The sequence below is a fragment of the Manis pentadactyla genome, chromosome 3 (assembly GCF_030020395.1).
Source record: "Manis pentadactyla isolate mManPen7 chromosome 3, mManPen7.hap1, whole genome shotgun sequence".
NCBI classification, from domain to species: Eukaryota; Metazoa; Chordata; class Mammalia; order Pholidota; family Manidae; genus Manis; species Manis pentadactyla.
Genome location: NC_080021.1, coordinates 5,270,567 through 5,288,973, shown reverse-complemented (window position 1 = coordinate 5,288,973; position 18,407 = coordinate 5,270,567). Strand labels below are relative to the sequence as shown.

General features: G+C 46.9%; 1 protein-coding gene across 2 annotated transcripts in view; it reads right to left on the bottom strand.

Annotated features, from left to right (window-relative positions):
* Window positions 1–18,407, bottom strand: part of FAM135B (family with sequence similarity 135 member B) — a 294,798-nt gene that overhangs the window by 192,155 nt on the left and 84,236 nt on the right. For both annotated transcript variants that reach the window (XM_036893581.2, XM_036893582.2), the window contains exon 2: window positions 12,120–12,215. In XM_036893581.2, the coding sequence (XP_036749476.2) occupies window positions 12,120–12,196 (77 nt within the window). In that variant the 5' untranslated portion in view covers window positions 12,197–12,215. The remainder of the gene's footprint in view (window positions 1–12,119; window positions 12,216–18,407) is intronic.

Here is an 18,407-nt window from a genome sequence, read left to right as displayed (position 1 = left end):
TGCAATGTGTACATTTAGGAGACTTCAACACTCCACTCACTCCAAAGGACAGATCAACCAGACAGAAAATAAGCAAAGAGACAGAGGCACCGAACAATGTATTAGAACAGATGGACCTAACGGACATCTACAAAACACTCCATCCAAAAGCATCAGGATACACATTCTTCTCGAGTGCACATGGAACATTTTCAAGAACAGATCATATACGAGGCCACAAAAAGAGCCTCAGTAAATTCAAAAGGATTGAGAGTGTACCAACCAGCTTCTCAGATCACAAAGGTATGAAACTAGAAATAAATTACACAAAGAAAAAGAAAAAGCCCACAAACACAAATTGGGGAGCCAGTGGCACACAGATGGCATTTAAACCCTTGGGACTCAGTGACCCAGGAAGCCAGTATAGACAGAGAAGCACTGCTGATTTTGGGATTGCATTTTAATAAAAGGCAGAGGTACTTTGTCCTAAATTTCAAGAACGATGTACAGTATTCTATCTACAGCTCATTCCTTGTATTCAGTAACTACAGCTCAGCCACTGGGCCCTGGACTCCTCCTGGGACCCAAATACCCATTCATCTTCTCTCCTTCCACCTCCCTCCCCTGTGTCTCTAAACGGCATGAGTCTAAAGATTTATCTCAGTTGGGGTAGGGTGAGACAGGAAGAAATCCCATTTTGGCATCTATGCTTATACCTAATCCTTACTGCTTGATTGTTTTCTCAGTACCCTGCATAGGAGAGTTAGAAACTTCCCCAGCTATAAATAAAGGACGTCAGCTCCATTTCATTACTGTTTCTTATGGTTCTGCAGCTCACGAAGTCATGGAAGAGAGAAATCAGTGGTGGGATTTTAGTCTCCTATAAACCTCAGAAACTACTAATCGATAGGATTTGGAGTCACACTGCTCAGTAAATGCCTTCTTGAACATCACTACACTACACAGTTCATATAAGTGACCTCACCTGATAAGCATGAACTCAAATATGGGTGCCAAGTATCTTCCAGACAGAGACCTCTTCTCTCTGCTACAACCCCTTCTCTACACTTCAGCCCAGTGATGTTCTAACCCAAATCTGACCACTCCCCTATTTAAAACATTCCATCCTCCCCTCTCCTGCCCATCCCTACAAGAAAAAGGCCTAGTCATTAGTGTCCTTGCCCACTTCCCCCAGGAACCTACCCTTGTACCCTCCCTCACGCCAGCATCAGCTCCGAGAGGGCACCCAGGGGCGAACGACTATGCCCACTGGCTCTCCTTTCGCAAACACAGTCCACAAGCCAGCTCTCCCAGTACATGCTGAGGTTTTCCTCTCAGGACCAGTTCACACTCACATGTGCAGGCCGGGCTCTCGGCCTCCCTGCGCCCACACACAAACTGTCCTGACAACACCAGCTGGGACCGACCCGAGGCCCAATTCCAGACACTCTGGGGTCCTCCTACATTCTGATCCCTCTGCAACACCTGGCTGGGCTGCCCCCTCCTCCGGGCTCCCTCTCTCTCCTGATGCTCTTGGCCCCTCCCAGCAGCCTTAGCTCAGACGCTGGCGGATGTTTCTCCACCTTCAAATGTACTTAAATTGTGGTTTTTCTCTCGGAGTCTGGTCTCGCCAACAGAAAAACAAACAGCGCTGATACTACTGGCTTTGATGACAAACAGCCATGAATTCAAACACTGACTATCCTGGGATAGCCCGGTGCCTTTGGGCCTCAGGTCGCCTATCCTAAAATGAAGCTACGACTACCTAGCTCGTGCAGCTGTCAACAGCCTCGGGAGAGGTGGTCTAGCGCAGATTTTGGCGCACAGTCTGAGGTGATAAAGTGTCACGAGTTACTGAAGGAGTCGAGCTAGGTCCAATTACACCCACGTCTTGACAGATCCCAGCACCCATTCCTGCACTGCTTCCAGACCTCTGGGCTCACAGTACCTGCTCCCACTGCGTGGTCCTCCTCCCCTCAGCTATTCGCCGCTAACTTTCCCAAGGGCACAGCTTGCACCCCTGGGGCATCTCTTCCCATTTCCATCACAGAAAAGCACCAGGTGTTCCAATACCATTGCCTCAACGTTTCTCAGCCGTTCTCCCACTGATCTGTTCTCATGCCTTCAATCATTTCCCCGTCCCACTTGTCATCCTCTTTGCTCCCAAAGTGTCACTTCTACAACACATATAATCAGCGACTGCTGCACAGCCCTCCTTTTTGCGCAGGGGGCAAGCCCAGCCCCAGCACGCAGCACATCCACACATCCCCCCTTCCTCATCAATCTCCCTGCAGCAGGGCCAGGGCTTCCCTCCCACTCCATCCAAAGGACCGCCTTCATGCAGCACTCCGGAGCACCTGGTGCCCCCAGGAGCTGCCACGCTCCTTCTCCTTTCCAGGCTTTTGCACATGTTGTCTCCAAAGCTGGAGATTCCCTCCCAGCCTTGATCTGACGAGGGAACCCCCTCTTCCCAGTCACCTCTCCTGATGCCTCCCAGGCAAGGGGAGGGCAGCCCATCCTCCCTGAGCACCTTGTCCGTGCTTTGGCTTTCCCACTGCTGACACCACCTTCTGGCTTACATCTCTGACTCCCACAGTACATGTTAACTACTTGAGCTCATGGCTGTCTTTGTCTTTGTTCTGCCCAGAATTCCTAAAACAGAGCTGACAAGAACAGCAGCTCAATGTCCCCCAAATGGGCAAATTAGTGACAGTTTATGAACACATAAATAAAAGAACAGGAGATGCCCCTGATCTGTTTAGAAGGGGCGCTGTGTATGGTGATTTCATGGGAGGGACACTGTACATTCTCTCTTGAGAGGATGACATTAGAGACAGCTTCAGTGGGTTAGGAAAAGGGTTAGACAATGGTTTGTCTCTGAGGGTCCTATTAGGGAAATAACTTTTGTCCAGGAGGCATGAATATTTTTGGTTAAGAAAGTACCTCTCGGGTCTTCCAGCCATTGGCTGGAAGGATTCAACTCCCAGTACATCACCCTCTCATTATTCAAGGAGGAGGTCCAACTGGTGCCAGGCAGCCAGGAGAGGAAGCGTTGAGCATGAGCTCCCCCTGAAAGCAGGGCTTGTAGCTTTGCTGTTGCAGAAGTATGAAGACATCACATTTGAATGCTCTGGCCTAAGGGAAATACGCATGCCTGGTGGGATAGAGAGGGAATTTCTGGATCTGGGGCCCAGCACCCCCAAAAGAAGCCCTCCACCTGGTCAGCTGCACAATGTGCAAACCCAAGCCCTATGCTGAACCCACATCAGCCTCTGCTTCCTCTGCAGTTTATGGATAATGCTATGTTCCTAGTCAGAGTATGGGAACAAGAGGTCTTTCGTAATAACACAGAATTGAAAATTTAAAGTTTCACTTCTCCAGTGAAATTCTGGTTGACTCTAGTGGGTTGAGACATAGAATTTAGCAGATGGTTTCATCAAATGAAACTGAAGAAATTTTCTCAAAGACGCATAGAATTTCACCCTTTGGGGGAACACAAAGTGTGCTGGTGAAAGCAAAGCCTGCCTACTTTTAGGAAGAGTAGGAGAGAGGCAGCCTCCCGGTGGTGTCTTCCCATCCCCCTAAAGGTCCCAAACAATAACTTCAACCACCTGGATGTCAATGTCTGGGCTCTGTAAAGCCAAGGAGGTCCCAGATCAGCTAGATGGGAGGCTTTCAGATTTCTGCTCTTCATAAAAGCTCCTCTATCTCAAAAGGTGGAGATCTCCTTCCTGATGCTGTGAGGTTTTTAAGTCAGAAGTTTTTACTTCCTCTGAGCTTTGCAGAATGTAAAATGCCTCGTGTAGGGGTTTAGATGGTGCAACAGTGATTTGAGGAAAAGGGAAAGCTGTTTGGCTGAAGTCCTCCCTCCCTTGTCGCATGATGAAAGTATTTGATCAAACAGAGTATTAATCTTTATCGATGCTAACAGGGACTTAGAAGTAAGATAAGCAGTGAAATTTATTCATTTTTAGGGCATTTCATTTATATTATCAAGACTGAAACATTTCCTGATTAAGAAAAAAATGTCATGAATACTTCTAAATAATGGAATGTGTTTAATATTTTTTTTAAATAAATAAGTAAAATGTCCAAAAGTATAGCACTGGTTAAATAAATTCTGCTCTTCATAAAGATGATGGAATTCTCTGCAGTTATTAAACATGTAAAGGATCATGTAGGGTTATGGAAAATGGTCACAACATGGAAAGAGGAAAAAAATAGAGAACAAACAAGTATGTTTCATTTTTGTAAAGGAAAACACAGGTGCATATAAAACAGTGTTTGCTTACTGAAAGGAGAGAGAGGTTGAGTTCTGATTAAATCAGTGATATGCGTACTGTGGAAAATAAGGGAAATACAAAGATGAAACTGTCACTGTAAGTCTCTCACTCAGCAAACACTATTGTTTTACATACGTGTGGGCAATTGAAAGTTTAAAAAGAGGAAGTGTGGTGGAATACGTTTAAAATTGTTTCTGAGCAATATTTGTCAACCTATGAAAATTAAACAAGAGGACTTAAGGACCTCACTCGCTCATACCTTCTACTCTGACCCACAATCCAGTTAAAGAACCTTCTAGAAAAGAAATATCTCTATTGTCTATATTTCACAACTGCCCCTAAAGCCATTATTTCTTTAGAAACGTGTTCTCATCACATACACACACACACACGCACACATTGGGCACTATGTGAGGCAATGGATGAGTTGACTATTGGAATCCTCTCATGGCATATATGGAATCATCACATTGTACACCTTAAACTCACACAATGTTATATATCAATTATATCTCAATAAGTCTAGGGAAGAAAAGAAACATGTCATCTTCACTTTGTAACTGCCAGCTATGAGGTACAAAACAGAAAGCAGGATTCCCCCCACTGAGGCCAATGCAAATCAGTGTGGAGTCGATTAGGTTATCCACTGGCAACTTTTTAAAGAAGTTTTTCAAACCAGGAAGGTTTTGACCCCTTCCTGGGGGATTAGCAGTAGTGAGGCTAAAGCATGTGCTTGAAACAGAAGGCGCACCTAATTCAGACCCAGCCAGATCAGCAGTCTGTTCCAGCCCCAGCACTAACAGCTGCAGATATTCGGTGCAGAATTTTAGCTGTAACCAATGGGCCAGACAGGCTTTGAGAGGAGTCAGCCATCCAGGCCAGCAAGACAAGGCCTGCGCCTCTGTTTAAGTAGGTGCTTTACAAATACTGCCCCACTGACTCCTAATAAGGATCCTGCAGAACGAGGGGGAAACCGGGATCACAGAAGGAGAGTAACTTGCCCTTGGCCACCTGGCTAATGGCAGAAGAGAGGGAAGGAGCACCCAGATGCGTGTCTCTTAGATCAGAGGTGTGTCTACACTCCTCCCACTGAACCACTTCATGACCACACGCCCCTTCGCTCTCCTCGAGAGGCCTGAGTGGGCACCACTCCGAGTAGCTACTAGAGGACCACACGGCCCCGTGGCTCCACTCTGCCCTGGATTCCACAGGAGGTAATTAGGCCCTGCGGGTAGTTCTAAGCTCACCAGAGGCATTTTAATCTCCACAGGGCAACATTCAGTCCCCTGGCAGGGTCTGTTCTTTACAGACTTGCTGAACATGTCCTCAGCCAGGGGTTAGGAGGATAAAAGGCTTAAAGCAGCAGGCTCATGATGTCACAGATGCAAAGGATAAAGAAGGAAAAATGGGACAGGGAAATTGTTAATGGGACTGTGAGTTTGCTAGGAAAATAATGCAGAATGCCCATCTACAGAAGCAATTAGGTGCTGAGGTCTGTTCACACTCCATGGGAATAACGATCAACACGCCTTTTTATGGAGAGGGGGAGACCCAATTTTTACTGAAATAACAATTGGGGAATTTTAGAGACAGATTCTCAGAGATCATCTCACAGCCCATCTACACGCCTCATGTTGGACGGAGCCCTTGACTGCCAGAGATAAAAATCCTAAATCAAACTGACAAACCGGGGTAAGGCAATCTGTCCGTTTGCACAAGAAGAAAGTCGTGGGACTAAAGTGGCACATTAGACTCCTGGCCTCCATGGTGTGAAAACCGTACCCACTGACCACTCATGAAGTGGACACTGTCTTGGCAAATGCATTCCCATCAAAGCCTTGGGGATGCTGACCTCACAGCTGCCCCTCGGCCCTGAGCTCCCGGCTGCCCGGTGGTCTCTCCTTCAACCCTGCAAAGCTGAACATTCAATGGGGCTCTCAACCATTTACGGTCCCCACTCCCTTTCAAAAGTGTGGGAATGAATGAAAAGGATCTCAACATATTTTAGTAAGAGAAGTACAAAAAAGGATTGCTTCTGACAGAACCAGACAAATCAATTAATTGATCTCTGGCAAGCAAAGATAATTGTATTTCTGAGTCTATTAAGGCACATCAGGGCTGGTTAGCTAATTTCACAGGGAGCTGCCTGTCACTGGGCATTAGGCTGTGATAGGAAATGTCTGGGCATAAACACAAGATGACATTTTCTTCAGGAATGACTTAACTTATGACTCAACCACTTTCACTCTGGTAGAGAAAAGGCAGGGGAATTTGTTCAAAGGGGATTCCTACCTAACACTCCTATGATCTTTTACATTGGATCGGATAATTCTGACTGTAGGTCCTCACTGTGCAATTATTCTGTGGGCAGGGCAGAATTTATCCATAAAATCATCTAAAACCTCTGGGCAGAAACTCTTCTAAGTGATATTGTAGAGAAGGCATGGGGGAAAGAAAGGAGATAAATCTGAACATCAAAGAATGAAAAACTTCACTCAGAAAGAATATCAGTTTGATTCAGAGCCTTGTCTGAAATTAAGGTTTAAAATGAAATTTGAATTCATTTTCATGGAGAAGTATAAGGTCCCTTTTAGTGAACAGTAACAGAAATAAAGTTGCACACCCTCATAAATAGATATAAATGAATTATTGATATATTGATGACTTGCAAATATCCATATAACATGTTTCATAATTAATTGTTCAGTTAATCATTTCTTTATTTAAAAAATCATCACAAATGAAATAGCTCTTCCCTTCTGCTTTCTGACTCCCAGAACCCATGCCAGAAAGCCACACAGAATCGCTCCACCTTCCTGAGCAAAAAGCATGTGCAAAGGCAGTTCAGACCCAGTCTCCTTTGGGGGAAGGGGGGGGTCACCACCTTGGGGAAGAAGTTCTCTGGCTCTCGCTTTCTTTAGAGAAAGGGGTGTTGAAGAGCGGCTCCGGCTAGCTGGCATGGGCGACATTCACTTAGTCTTAGTCCACCCATTCTCAACCTTGGAATCACACGGGGAACTTTAGAGGGTACAGATGCCTGGGTCCACCCTAGAAATTTTTTATGTACTTAGTCTGGGTGGCGGGCCCCCTGGTACTCCAGATGCCCCTAGCACATGGCCTCGGTTGGTACTGCCACAGAAACTCCTGGCAGGATTTCCTGGGCTTTCCAACTATAATCACCTAGAAAACATGTTTAAAAATGGTTTCCTGAGGCTTACAACCAGAGATGCTGACTCAGTAGGTCTGAGACAGGGCCTGAGAATTTGCATTTCTAACAAACACCCAGGTAATGGCGATACTGCCTTGGGTCACATTTTGAGTAGCACTGACTGAGTACATTAGGAATTAGGGACCGCGTTCTCTTCATTATCATTTAATAAAGATCCATGTGGCCCCATATGTGTTTGCAGTTTGAAGTTCTGAAAGACAGAATACCACTGAAGCCATCAAACATTAGCTACTGTGGATCTCCCAGGCTCCTCCAGGCTCCGTGCCGGACACGGGCCGTAAAAAATCCCCTAAGATCAGCTCCTCACCCTTGAGAGGCTTCAATCTACTTGAAAAGAACAAGCCGCACGCAGCATCGGCCCCCGGCCCTCAGCGCCCCCCTCCACCCCTGCAATCGGGAAAAGTACGTGAGGGCTTGATATTAACAGCCCTGTAATCAATAGTGTAATGAAAGATAGGCTGGGATAAATTCTGTAATCCTCTTACCCCACCCACTGCCCCATTCTCGCCCCTCACTTAGCTTCGGTCTCTGGGGTGGGCTGGGCCTCTCAACACCACTGAGCCAGTCTTCCTGCCCCTTCCCGGCTCCCCTGCGTGGCTGACTCCCACCCATCTTTCAGGAAACAGCACTGCTGCTGTCTCCTCCCGGCACACCTCTTCTGACCGCCCACAGACTGCCCGCCTCCTCGCTGGGTCCCTTCATGGTACCCCAAACCTCCACAGACTGCCCCCCGGCCTCCTCGCTGGGTCCCTTCACGGTTCCCCAAGCCTGTCTCTGTTACAGAATGTATTGCACATCACGGTCATTTTCTTTGCTTGTACCTGTCTTTCTCATAAGCTCACAAACATTTTGAGGGCAGGGTCCCTATCTTTCACCCATGTTTCCAGAGCCTAATGCAATAATACATGCCCACTACCGTCTACTAGATATCAGGCACCACGCTGGGCACTGTGCATAAATTAATTAATTCAATTAATGCCATAACCCTTCAGATTACTCCGTGAGACAGACGGTATCATCACCATTTTACAGGTGATGAGATGGTGGCTGAGTGTCTTACAGGGCCAGGCTCACGTTCTCAGAGCTTACAAATGGCAGAATCTGACTTCAAACTCGGGTCTGACGCCAAGGCGGCTCCCGGGCCTCCCTGCCCGCCTTTCTGACAGGATGAGGCCTGCTGCCAACCTCAAGGGCGACGATTCGCGGCGCTCCCTGGCTGTTTCAGGAGATGCCTTTCCTCTGGGAACTCGCCTAGGCCAATATCAACTTTGGGTTAATGCAAGTAGACTGTTTGCTCAAAGCAAACATCACCAAAATGCAATATGCATTTTGGGACTAGAAAAACCATCCACAAATATAAATGTGCTAGAAGCGAGTGGCTCTGGGCAAATTCTCATGCAATAATCTGAGATCTGTATCCATGTGGTTCCAAAACAGCATCATACAACACCTCAGAAAAAGTGTCTGTCTGGCCAAACTGGGTAGCAAAGAGCTGGGGCATCTGAGTGGAGGCTCAAGGGGCATTTCTCATCAGCTGGAGAAGCCAGGTGGCACCTGGCTAGCCTGAGTCCCAGAGTCTGAGGAAGGGTACGCTCCTTCTTATGCAGCTCCCGATGCTGATTCCTACCTCCCAAGGACTGTGGGGCACATAATTCACCGTGAGTCCCAAAACAGGCCAGCTTCTCCAGATCCCACCTGCCTTTCCTTTCATGACATCAGGAGATGCTCCACCTCCTTTCTCCCAGGACCCCCCTTGCCCCCTAGGCTTGCATCACAGCTACCCTCCCCCACGGAGTGCCTGCCAGGTAAAGTAAGTAATTTCACTCTAAGCATGGCTCCTGTGGGATTCAGAGCGGAAAAGTTCTTGGCACTTGAGCGTCGTGGATTGTGTCAGAAGCTCCTCTTGCAGAAGCAGAATCCTGGCCGGCATCATGCCCAGCCTGCCCACAGCTCTCTGCAGCAGGATCCAGGGCGTTGGGACTATTAACTTCAAGATCTTATTGCTGAAAGGGCCTAAAGAGCCAGAGCTTACTGCAGGCCCCTGGGGGGAATAACGGCCTTCACCCAAGCAATGTGGCAGCCTGTTCATGGACATACTGTGGCAAAGCCACCCTCAAGCATGTTTAGTCACGAGATTGTGCTCTTTTCCACATCCAAGTACGTGCTGAACACACACCCCTTGACACCATGAAATGCTAGCATGATAAACTAGAAGAAATTTATGGCAGCCCTCCTTATTCTACTGGCCCACTGATCACCGACTCTTTATGATTGGCATCATTACAGTGAAAACACTTTTGAGCATGCAACCCTGACATATATTTGTAAATCACACACATGTGCAATTCTATTAATATTCAATATGCCTTACGGTACATGAAAAGGTCTTCTAAAAGATGAGATAAGGAATGCAATAATGCATGCTTCAAAAATTATTTTTGTGTATTCATGGAACATATAATCTTTTTGTTCTTACTAAAAATATACATTTACCAGTGGATTCAATGTTCTGTTTTAACATAGTTTAATTCAGTATTAGTCTTTAGCGGTGAGTGTGGCTAAACAAGATTCTTCCTAAAAACACAGAGCTCTAGAAAGAAGAGAAGGGTATAATAGGCTGGCTGAATAAGTCACAATTTCCATACTCATCTCTAAACTTCGTTTACTAACTGCACAGGGGTCTCTTGGGGTTCAGATGTGTCATTTTGAAATGTCTTGCTAATGGTGATTATCTCATACAAGGTTTAGTCGGTACATGAAGGTCCAATACGCAGTTAGGATGAGGTGTATTATGAGTCATTGCGATTGCAAATTCATATGTCAAACCGTTTTTTTAAGTAAGTTCAAATTCCTCAGCCTACTTAGTGCTGGATCTGATTACCTTGTCATTCCATTTCAGTGTGTGTATCAACAGGTTTATGCAAGGAGCTTGTAAGGGGGGTTATGCCATTTCCTGGTGCTGGCTCTACTTTCATTATCAATATTACCTTCAATTCATGATGCCCTTAAAATACGTGCTTTTAAGCCACTCGCTATTTTATGAGGGCTAGTTTAAAATTGGAAAAGAATTTATAGATGTGCATAACTGGCCAGTCACAATGCTATGTTTTGCCGTGGGAGGGTGGTTGTCGCCAGCCGTGCTGTGGGACTCTGCCTTTGATCGGAGCCTGAGCTCCTGAGGGCAACGCATGACTGTATGCGGATGACACAGCCTGAGCAAGTGGGGAGGGGTGGGCCACTGGCGCTGAGGCTTCTAGAGGAGGCACAGAGCTTCGCTGCATCAAAGTCCAGATCCAGAACCCTGAGCACACCCTTCCTGCATCCCTTTTTTCCCTGGAACACAGAGTGGTCCCGGCCTCATTTCCTATTCCCTCACTGTCTCTTTTAGGGCACATACCAAAGTGACTCAGCCCCACTGAACTGCGCCTTATGAAAAAGAGGCTGTTATATACAAGAGGCACTTGCAGCCTTAATTTCCGAGCTGTCCTTTGAAACTAGAGACTAGCCTTGGGTGGCGACAGTAAAATCGTGCACAGACTCTTCCTCTTCCTTCAAGAGATTGTATCGATTTCTCTACGCTGTGGACTGTCCTTGTACTCCTTTGGCCATCAGAAGGCAGTGAAAACAACCACATGCAGTTCTGAGGCTGGCCAGCAAGAGTCCTGTATGTTTCCACGCTTGCTCGTGGGACGTGGCTGTGACATACACGAGCTCAGGCTGCCCTGCTGGAGGAGTAGAGATCAAAGAGGAGAAGCGCGGCCTCCCTGCTGAGGGCCCCGGACCTGGAGTGAACCCAGGTGAGGTCAGCCGAGCCTGGGCCAGCTCAGGGCAACCACCCGACGGAGCCCAGCTCAAACTGGTGAGGTTTAAGGTAGTTTGTTGAGCAGCAAAAACGAAACAACATATACCTACTGTTTTGCTCTATGGACGTGAGCACATCACAAATGCAGTTTAAAGTGCATCTAAAAGGGTTTCCTTTTCCTTAGCATGGGGAAAGTAGTGGAGCCACTGTGAGCACACAGGTCTGGTCTGCGTGTAGATGCTTATGCAACTGTTTCACATTGTTTTTGCAGTGACCCTTGAGAGGTAAGTCTATCGTGAGGACTTAGCAAGGTCATGAATATAAAATGCCATATTCATGTAGGTCCTCAAAAATCATAAGCAATTAGATTTTAATTACGTATTTAAAGGGGATGTTGTGAATTCTCAGGTTTTGAGTGATCTAGCATGGATTTTATGGTACATGGTTTTGGGGAGATGGCCCCTACATATATTGATCACATAGACACCTGTTTATCAGACCTACACAGGCAAGCTTCATTTCCAATAAACTCACTTTCCTTTAAAACTGACATTATTTATGGAAAGAGCTACTAAGAAGAGAGAAGGCAGAAGGAGGTGCAAGAAGGAGAGAAATTAGCATTTTCTTGTCTCTGTCAACATAGGGTTTATTTGCAAATGCACAAAAGGTTTGGATTTTCCACTTGCCAGGAAAAACAGCAAAATCCTTCCCTCATAATCTGAAATGCTCTATAACTGTTCTCACCAGCTCCACTCTCTGCGAAGAATTGATCAATCAATAAATTAATTTTTAAAATATGCAAATACAAATCGTGAAGCATACTTACCCTCTCTGAAAGAGATCCACATTATAAAATTTATGCAGCTCTACAGAAAACTCAACCGTTCCTTGTACTTCAGACATGATCTTTTTGGTTCATTACCTGAAAAACAAGAGAAATAAAGAGAAGAGTGTGAGATCATACCAGACAAGCCCACAGAGCCTGGGCTTCTGCAGTGGGAACCCAGACAGTGCTAACACAGACGGACAGGGGAATCTGACCAACGGACCCCAATGTGTCCACTAGATGTCATCACTCAGCAGTGCCTTTTACAGGAAAAGACACAGAGAGAGGAAGTGACTTGCTTTATGTCACACAGCTCACGTCCAGAAGGACTGGGACTCAGCCCCCTCCTAATTCTAAAGCTCGGCTAGTCTTCTGCCCTCGTTCATCTGTCAGTACCATGCAGGCAAGCATCTCAGCTATGAGCACACGCTTCATGGCCAACAGAGCAAGAATCTCTGCTCTTTTACTTTCTACCTGTGTGACCCTGAGCAAGTCACTTATCTTCTCCCAACCCTAGTTCCTCATCTGTAGCAGGAAGATTGATAATAGCATGTAACTCTGATAGAGCGCAGGAATATGAATGAATCAACAGCATAGAGCACTTTGCACATTACTTGACATGCAGATTATTGAGTAATAATAAGATTAATAATAATAATTGAAAACCATTTTGTTATCCTGAGAACAAATGCAGTCTCTGAAGAGCTGAGACGCCTGGAGTGATGAGGATGAAGGTGTTTTCTCCCCAGCTCGGCGAGCCAGGGAGCGCCTGCCGTTGTCAGGCAGATGCCGAGCCTGACTTGACGGGGTGCTGATTCTCCAAACCCCAACCCTAGGACCAATGACAAGAGGGCTGGATGGGAAAGAAGGGAGAAAACAAAAATAAAATAGTCCAAATCTAGGATGAGAAACAAGCCAAGAGGAAGACTCAGGCGATCACGTAGACACCAGGGATTTGGAGAAGGGCCAAGAAGCTGGCCTTACCTGAGCACCCTACTATTTTATTGGTGCTGCTTAAAGTGTTCTGTGAAAGTTGCTTGATGTTGCCCAAGAAGAATTTTGTGATAAAGGTTCTGGCCCCATAACGCAGATAAAGAAAAGGATCACAAAGGCTCTGAACCAGAGCCACTTTCCTGAACTAGAATGTTCTGGCGGTACGTACTTTGGAAGAAGATCTCCAATAAGGAGATCTCTGAGCCTCAGTTTACCACCATGTGCAATGGGGGTGATACAAGCTATGTAGGATTCCCCATAGGATAGGGGGTAATGACTTGTCATTGAGCAGGTTCTTGGGAAACCAGCAGGTTTTCAATAGGTGGTAACTGATGTGATCTTGGGGAGTGGGCAGAATGAGAAAGGGGGGAAAGTATGGGGACATTCAGTCTCTCCTAGCTGGAAAATGGGGATTGGGCCCTAGGTCTCCTTTCAAAGCCTCTCTTCCCTCTGCCCCCAAGACGCCTCAGGGACCAGAGCACGGTCTCATTCCAGTGAATGGGGTCACACTAGGCAGCTCCCAAGACTAAGAGCACAAGGGATTAACCAGGCCTTCCCTCGCCTCAGCTCTGCAAGGGAGCCATCTAGGGAGACATTTCAGGGGACGCAAAATTCTGCATGCCAGACTAAAATGCAGCAGATCCTAGGACCTAACCTCTAAAAATTCTGCAAGAAGGAGTTTCAAGCTGGTAAGCCTGGAAGGCTTGACTCACAAAGTGCAGTCTTTCCCTGATGGAAGAGCCAACGAGGCACGCCCTGGCCTTGCCGGTCACAGGCAGAACTACCCCTCGCCTTCAGTCTCAAGGCATTTCCAGTAAAAGCCGGACGAAGGAGCCAGCAAGGAAAGCCGGTCTGCGCTTCATTCTGTTACCGCATTAACCAGCAGCGGTATCGTCCCCACTTCCTCACCCCCACCCTCAGTCTCAGTCCTCCAAACGCTGCCATGCCAGCAAAGCCATCTGACAACTCGCAGGTAGTTATCAGCTTTAGCAGTCCCTGGACCATCTCCGTCTCCGATCCTGGGCGGAGGCTAAGGAAGGAGGACCCAAGGGAAAGCAGGAATAGCGCACCCTCACAGTCGGGCTGACTTCACGCCAAGCACTGCTCAGGATCACATCGTGGTTGCACGCACTCCCCAGAGCTCTCTGAGGCAGGTGCAGCGGCCCCGCTTCACACGGGAGGCGTCCATGCCCTCGGGACTTAGCGCTGACCCAGGAGCCCAGGGACTTGGGTTTTCCAGCTCCGGCTCTTGTTGCAGAATGGATGAGACAGTGTTTTCCTGGGAATTTAATATTTAGAAGAAAAACTACTTAATGTATGGAGAATACCACACAGAATATTGCTTTCTCCTGGGAAGACGCACCCTACTATCCTATCGTTCAGGACTAACAGGACAGAGTCCTGGAAACAGAAGGTCTAAGTACACCTTCTTGTGGGGGAAGCTACCTTTAAGTTTTTTTAAGACCATGTGATTCATTATAACAAACACCAGTTTAGTCAATGAGGAAGATGAAGTCACATTCAAAATACTAGGTTTCAAATTCTACATTTGAGTTTGCTGGTGACCATACCTGATCCAATCTGCAGTAACTGCGGGCATCTGCAAGAATTCAAAACCACTGGCTTTGGTCCCAACCCTCTTCCCTGCTCTTCCTACCTGAGGATTAGAGGGAGTGTATTTAGAGCAGGGGTTCACAAGTGTGGTCCCCAGACCAGCAGCAGCCGCACCACTTTGTTAGGAAAGCCGATGCTTGGGTCCTGCCCCAGACCTACTAAACTGGAAAGCGCAGCAGGGAGGCTCAGGAATCTGTTCTCACAGCTTCTCCAGGGCCTCTGACGCAGGCACATTTTTGAGAAACACTGGGGTAGCACGAGGGTTTGGGAGTTAGCCGGGCCTGAGCTCACCCGGTGTGCGAGCTGCATGGCCTCAGGCCCACTGCCTCCCTGAACCTCTCCTCCTCCGGTCCTCATGGTTGAGCTGGGGGTACCAAGGGCACCTGTCCCATGGGGTGCTCTTCATGATCAGTACAGATGAAGTACATGAAGTGCTCAATATAATGATAGAGCATGCATACACCATAAAGCATTTCTTTATAGGTCAGATTTTATTTTTTAAATTTCATATTGGGCAAGAAAATGCCAGTTCTGTGCAGGAATAGGCCACACTAGAAAAAGTGTTCTTAAATATACAAATTTCTCCAAAGAGTGGTAATTACAGTGTCCCCATTGCCCACACAGTTTGTTTACCTTTGATTGACAAGAAAGGAATTAGAAGACTCAGAGAGCAGAAGAGAACCGGTTTTGTGACGTCGCAGAACTTCCAGTTCAGAGCGATCCCCACCACCTAGTCATTTGCCTAATAAATTACTCCACCTCTCTGAGCCCAGATTTCTACATCTGTACTTGGAGGGAAAACCTACCCAAAACAATAATGTGCAATGGTAACTAATGAAAGAGATTTTTGTACAGTATTAAAATGGTTTTATTGTCAATAGGGTCTTATTAAATTATTAAAGAAAAATGACTGTGGAAAAATAAGCATGCTATTTATTCTTCCTTGAGGGAGGAGATGACCAGGAGATGTTTAAGGGCCTTGACAACAGGAGTGGCATCTGTGTTTGGGTTTCTAAGTACCCCTGAGCTAACACAGTGGCTGGTTCACAGCAGAGGCTCACAGATACATGTGGAATGAGTGAATGAAAGACAGTATCAGGAAATGGAGCTGGAGCCAGAGTGTGAATGAGGAAGGGGACAGAATTCAACAAGGAAAAACCAAGAAACATAAAACAAAACCTGAAGATTAAGGAGACTGGACAATGGCATGGCTTATGGGGGTAAGAAGCATGTTGTTTTTTATTAGCGATATTCACAGAGAGTTAACCCTTTCGGGATTTGTCCAGCACTGAGGCTTAGCCCCAGGTTCTGAGGAGGAGTCATGACAAGTATGCAGGGAGGTGTCAAGGAGGACCACGCTCAGGATGAGGGCAGGCCAGTACGCTAACCTCTCCACCATCACATGGCAGGGACCACCCCATGGGCAGTTCAGCATTCAACATCTGGCGCAAGGATCTCCCTGACAGAACCACCTGGGAAACACATAAAACACAGATCACAGATCTGTTGGGTCCTATACCAAGACTTCCTATTCAAACTCTAGGAATGGGCTCTAGGAATACTCATGCCAAAGAGAGAACACCTTGATGCAACTGTTTCTGATGCCAACCTTGATGGGAAAACTATCCATGTAGCTAATACCTGACCAGAGATCAGAGAAACATAGCTGTTGCCCGTTTGTGTACCCCAAGGAGGAGAAGAAAGCACCTTTGGGAAGAAATATTGGATGCTTCTCTTTTAGGAGTCAAATTCCTTTTCTTATAGAGCTATAGAAAGTGGGGACACAGTGAGGATCTGAAACCTGGAAGAGGGCCCTCGCCCGGCCATGCTAGCACCCTGACCTGGGACTTTTCACCACCTGAACTGCAAGAAAGAAATTTCTGTGATCTCTAAGTCCCCCAGTCTGGGGCATCGTGTTCTGGCCACATGGAGGAGACTAAGCAGGACACCCCAGGGACAATTAATTAGTTGTTGATTATTGCCATCTTTGACTCCTCAAATCCAACCCCTCTCTCCAGCTTCAAAGCCACCACCCTAATTGTGCTGGTCACCATCCTCTAGCCTGGACTGTTCCCACCTCCAGGCACAATTCTTTATCCCGCTCGATGTCATAGCTGAGCCTGAATCCACTTCCCCTAGTTCTTAGAACAGGCGACCTTTTGAGGATCCCTACAGGCCTGGGGGAGAACATCGGTGCATCAGGATGGCGCTGAGGATTGAAGACAGTCACGTATATAAAGACCATCAGTCAGTTCCTGGCAAACTGGCAATCACTCATCAGTGCTAGAAGTATTTTTATTTCTACCTTCAACGTTACTGGCAGAAATTCAAAAGGCCCCTCATGGAATTCAGACCCAGAGCGTTAGGCCTCCCTCCTTGATTTTAGAGACTCTAGGGTTCTCGGAGGCCGGACCTCCATGTCAATTAACATTGACTAATTGTTTGTACTTCTCACTGCAACATTTCTAAAATATTTAATTTCTTATCTGAATTTTCTAAAATGTTTTAGACCATTGCCTCTGAGGAAACACATTGAAAATGGTACTACGTTGGAGAAATACCATGCTCCCGATACTTCCTGAGATACTGTTTGGCAGAAAATTCTTTTACAAACACGATTTCTTTTAAGTGTAATTTTTCTTTTAAAACATCAATCTTCAAAGTGTGGCCTTTAAAAGATTAAATGAAAAAAAAAAAAACCTGCGTTGCTCTTAATACACAACAGCATTTACTTTATGAAAAGGGCACGCAAAGTCAATGTGCTCCGAAGATTATACATCAAAGAATTACAACATGGTTAAGTGGGGAAGCTTCAGGAAAGCACCCTCCCCTGCTACAGAGCAGCACACGAGACAGAGTAGAGGTGCAGGAGCATCTCCCAGAAAGTTCCTGGGGAGCACACTTTGAACCGGAACACCCTATCAGAGTGTGCTGTCTTCCCTGGGGTCGAAGAGAAGCCACAGAATCTTTCCCCAGCCACCTAAAGCTTCATTCAGCACATGCCCATCCCCCGAGGTGTTTCACTCCAAGAGCCATTCCACTGGGGTAAATAAATTCAGTTTTCTGCTTGGAATGATCACTGAGGGAGAAATCTGCTCTGTGTCCAAGGAAAATGATTCCATTAGGGATGAAAATCAGCCTTTTTTCAGGGAACAGGGAGGTTCACTTAGGAGGCCAGCTTCTGCCATGATTTGAGAGTATCTCTCATCCCTGTTAGATCCCGACCCTGGGCTTCGCCTCTGCATGAGACCTCGGGCAAGTCAGCTAACATCCCTGAGCCTCAGTATTCACATCTAGAATATGGGCCTTTCAGGACAGCTGTTCAAGAACAAAGGTGGAGTGTTCCCTGTTCATTCTTTCAACAACTGGGATCACGTGCACAGAAATGTCAGGGCACTAGGGGTACAGAGACGACTGAGCCATGGCCATTGGGCCATCAGTGGACGCAGATCAGAAAGGAGAGAGCCAGGGGACAGGCACTGCCCGTGGGGAGGAGGCCCAGGCTGTAAGCACGCAGAGAGAAGGCCGTGACGCACACAGCAGGCTGCCCGAGCCTGGCCGCCCAGGGCACCCAGAACTCGGTCTGCTGTAGCTGTATGACCTCAGGCAAGACCCTAAGCTCACTGTGCCTCAGTTTCCCCAACTGGAAATTGCTTTGGGTCCTGGCATATGATAAATGTT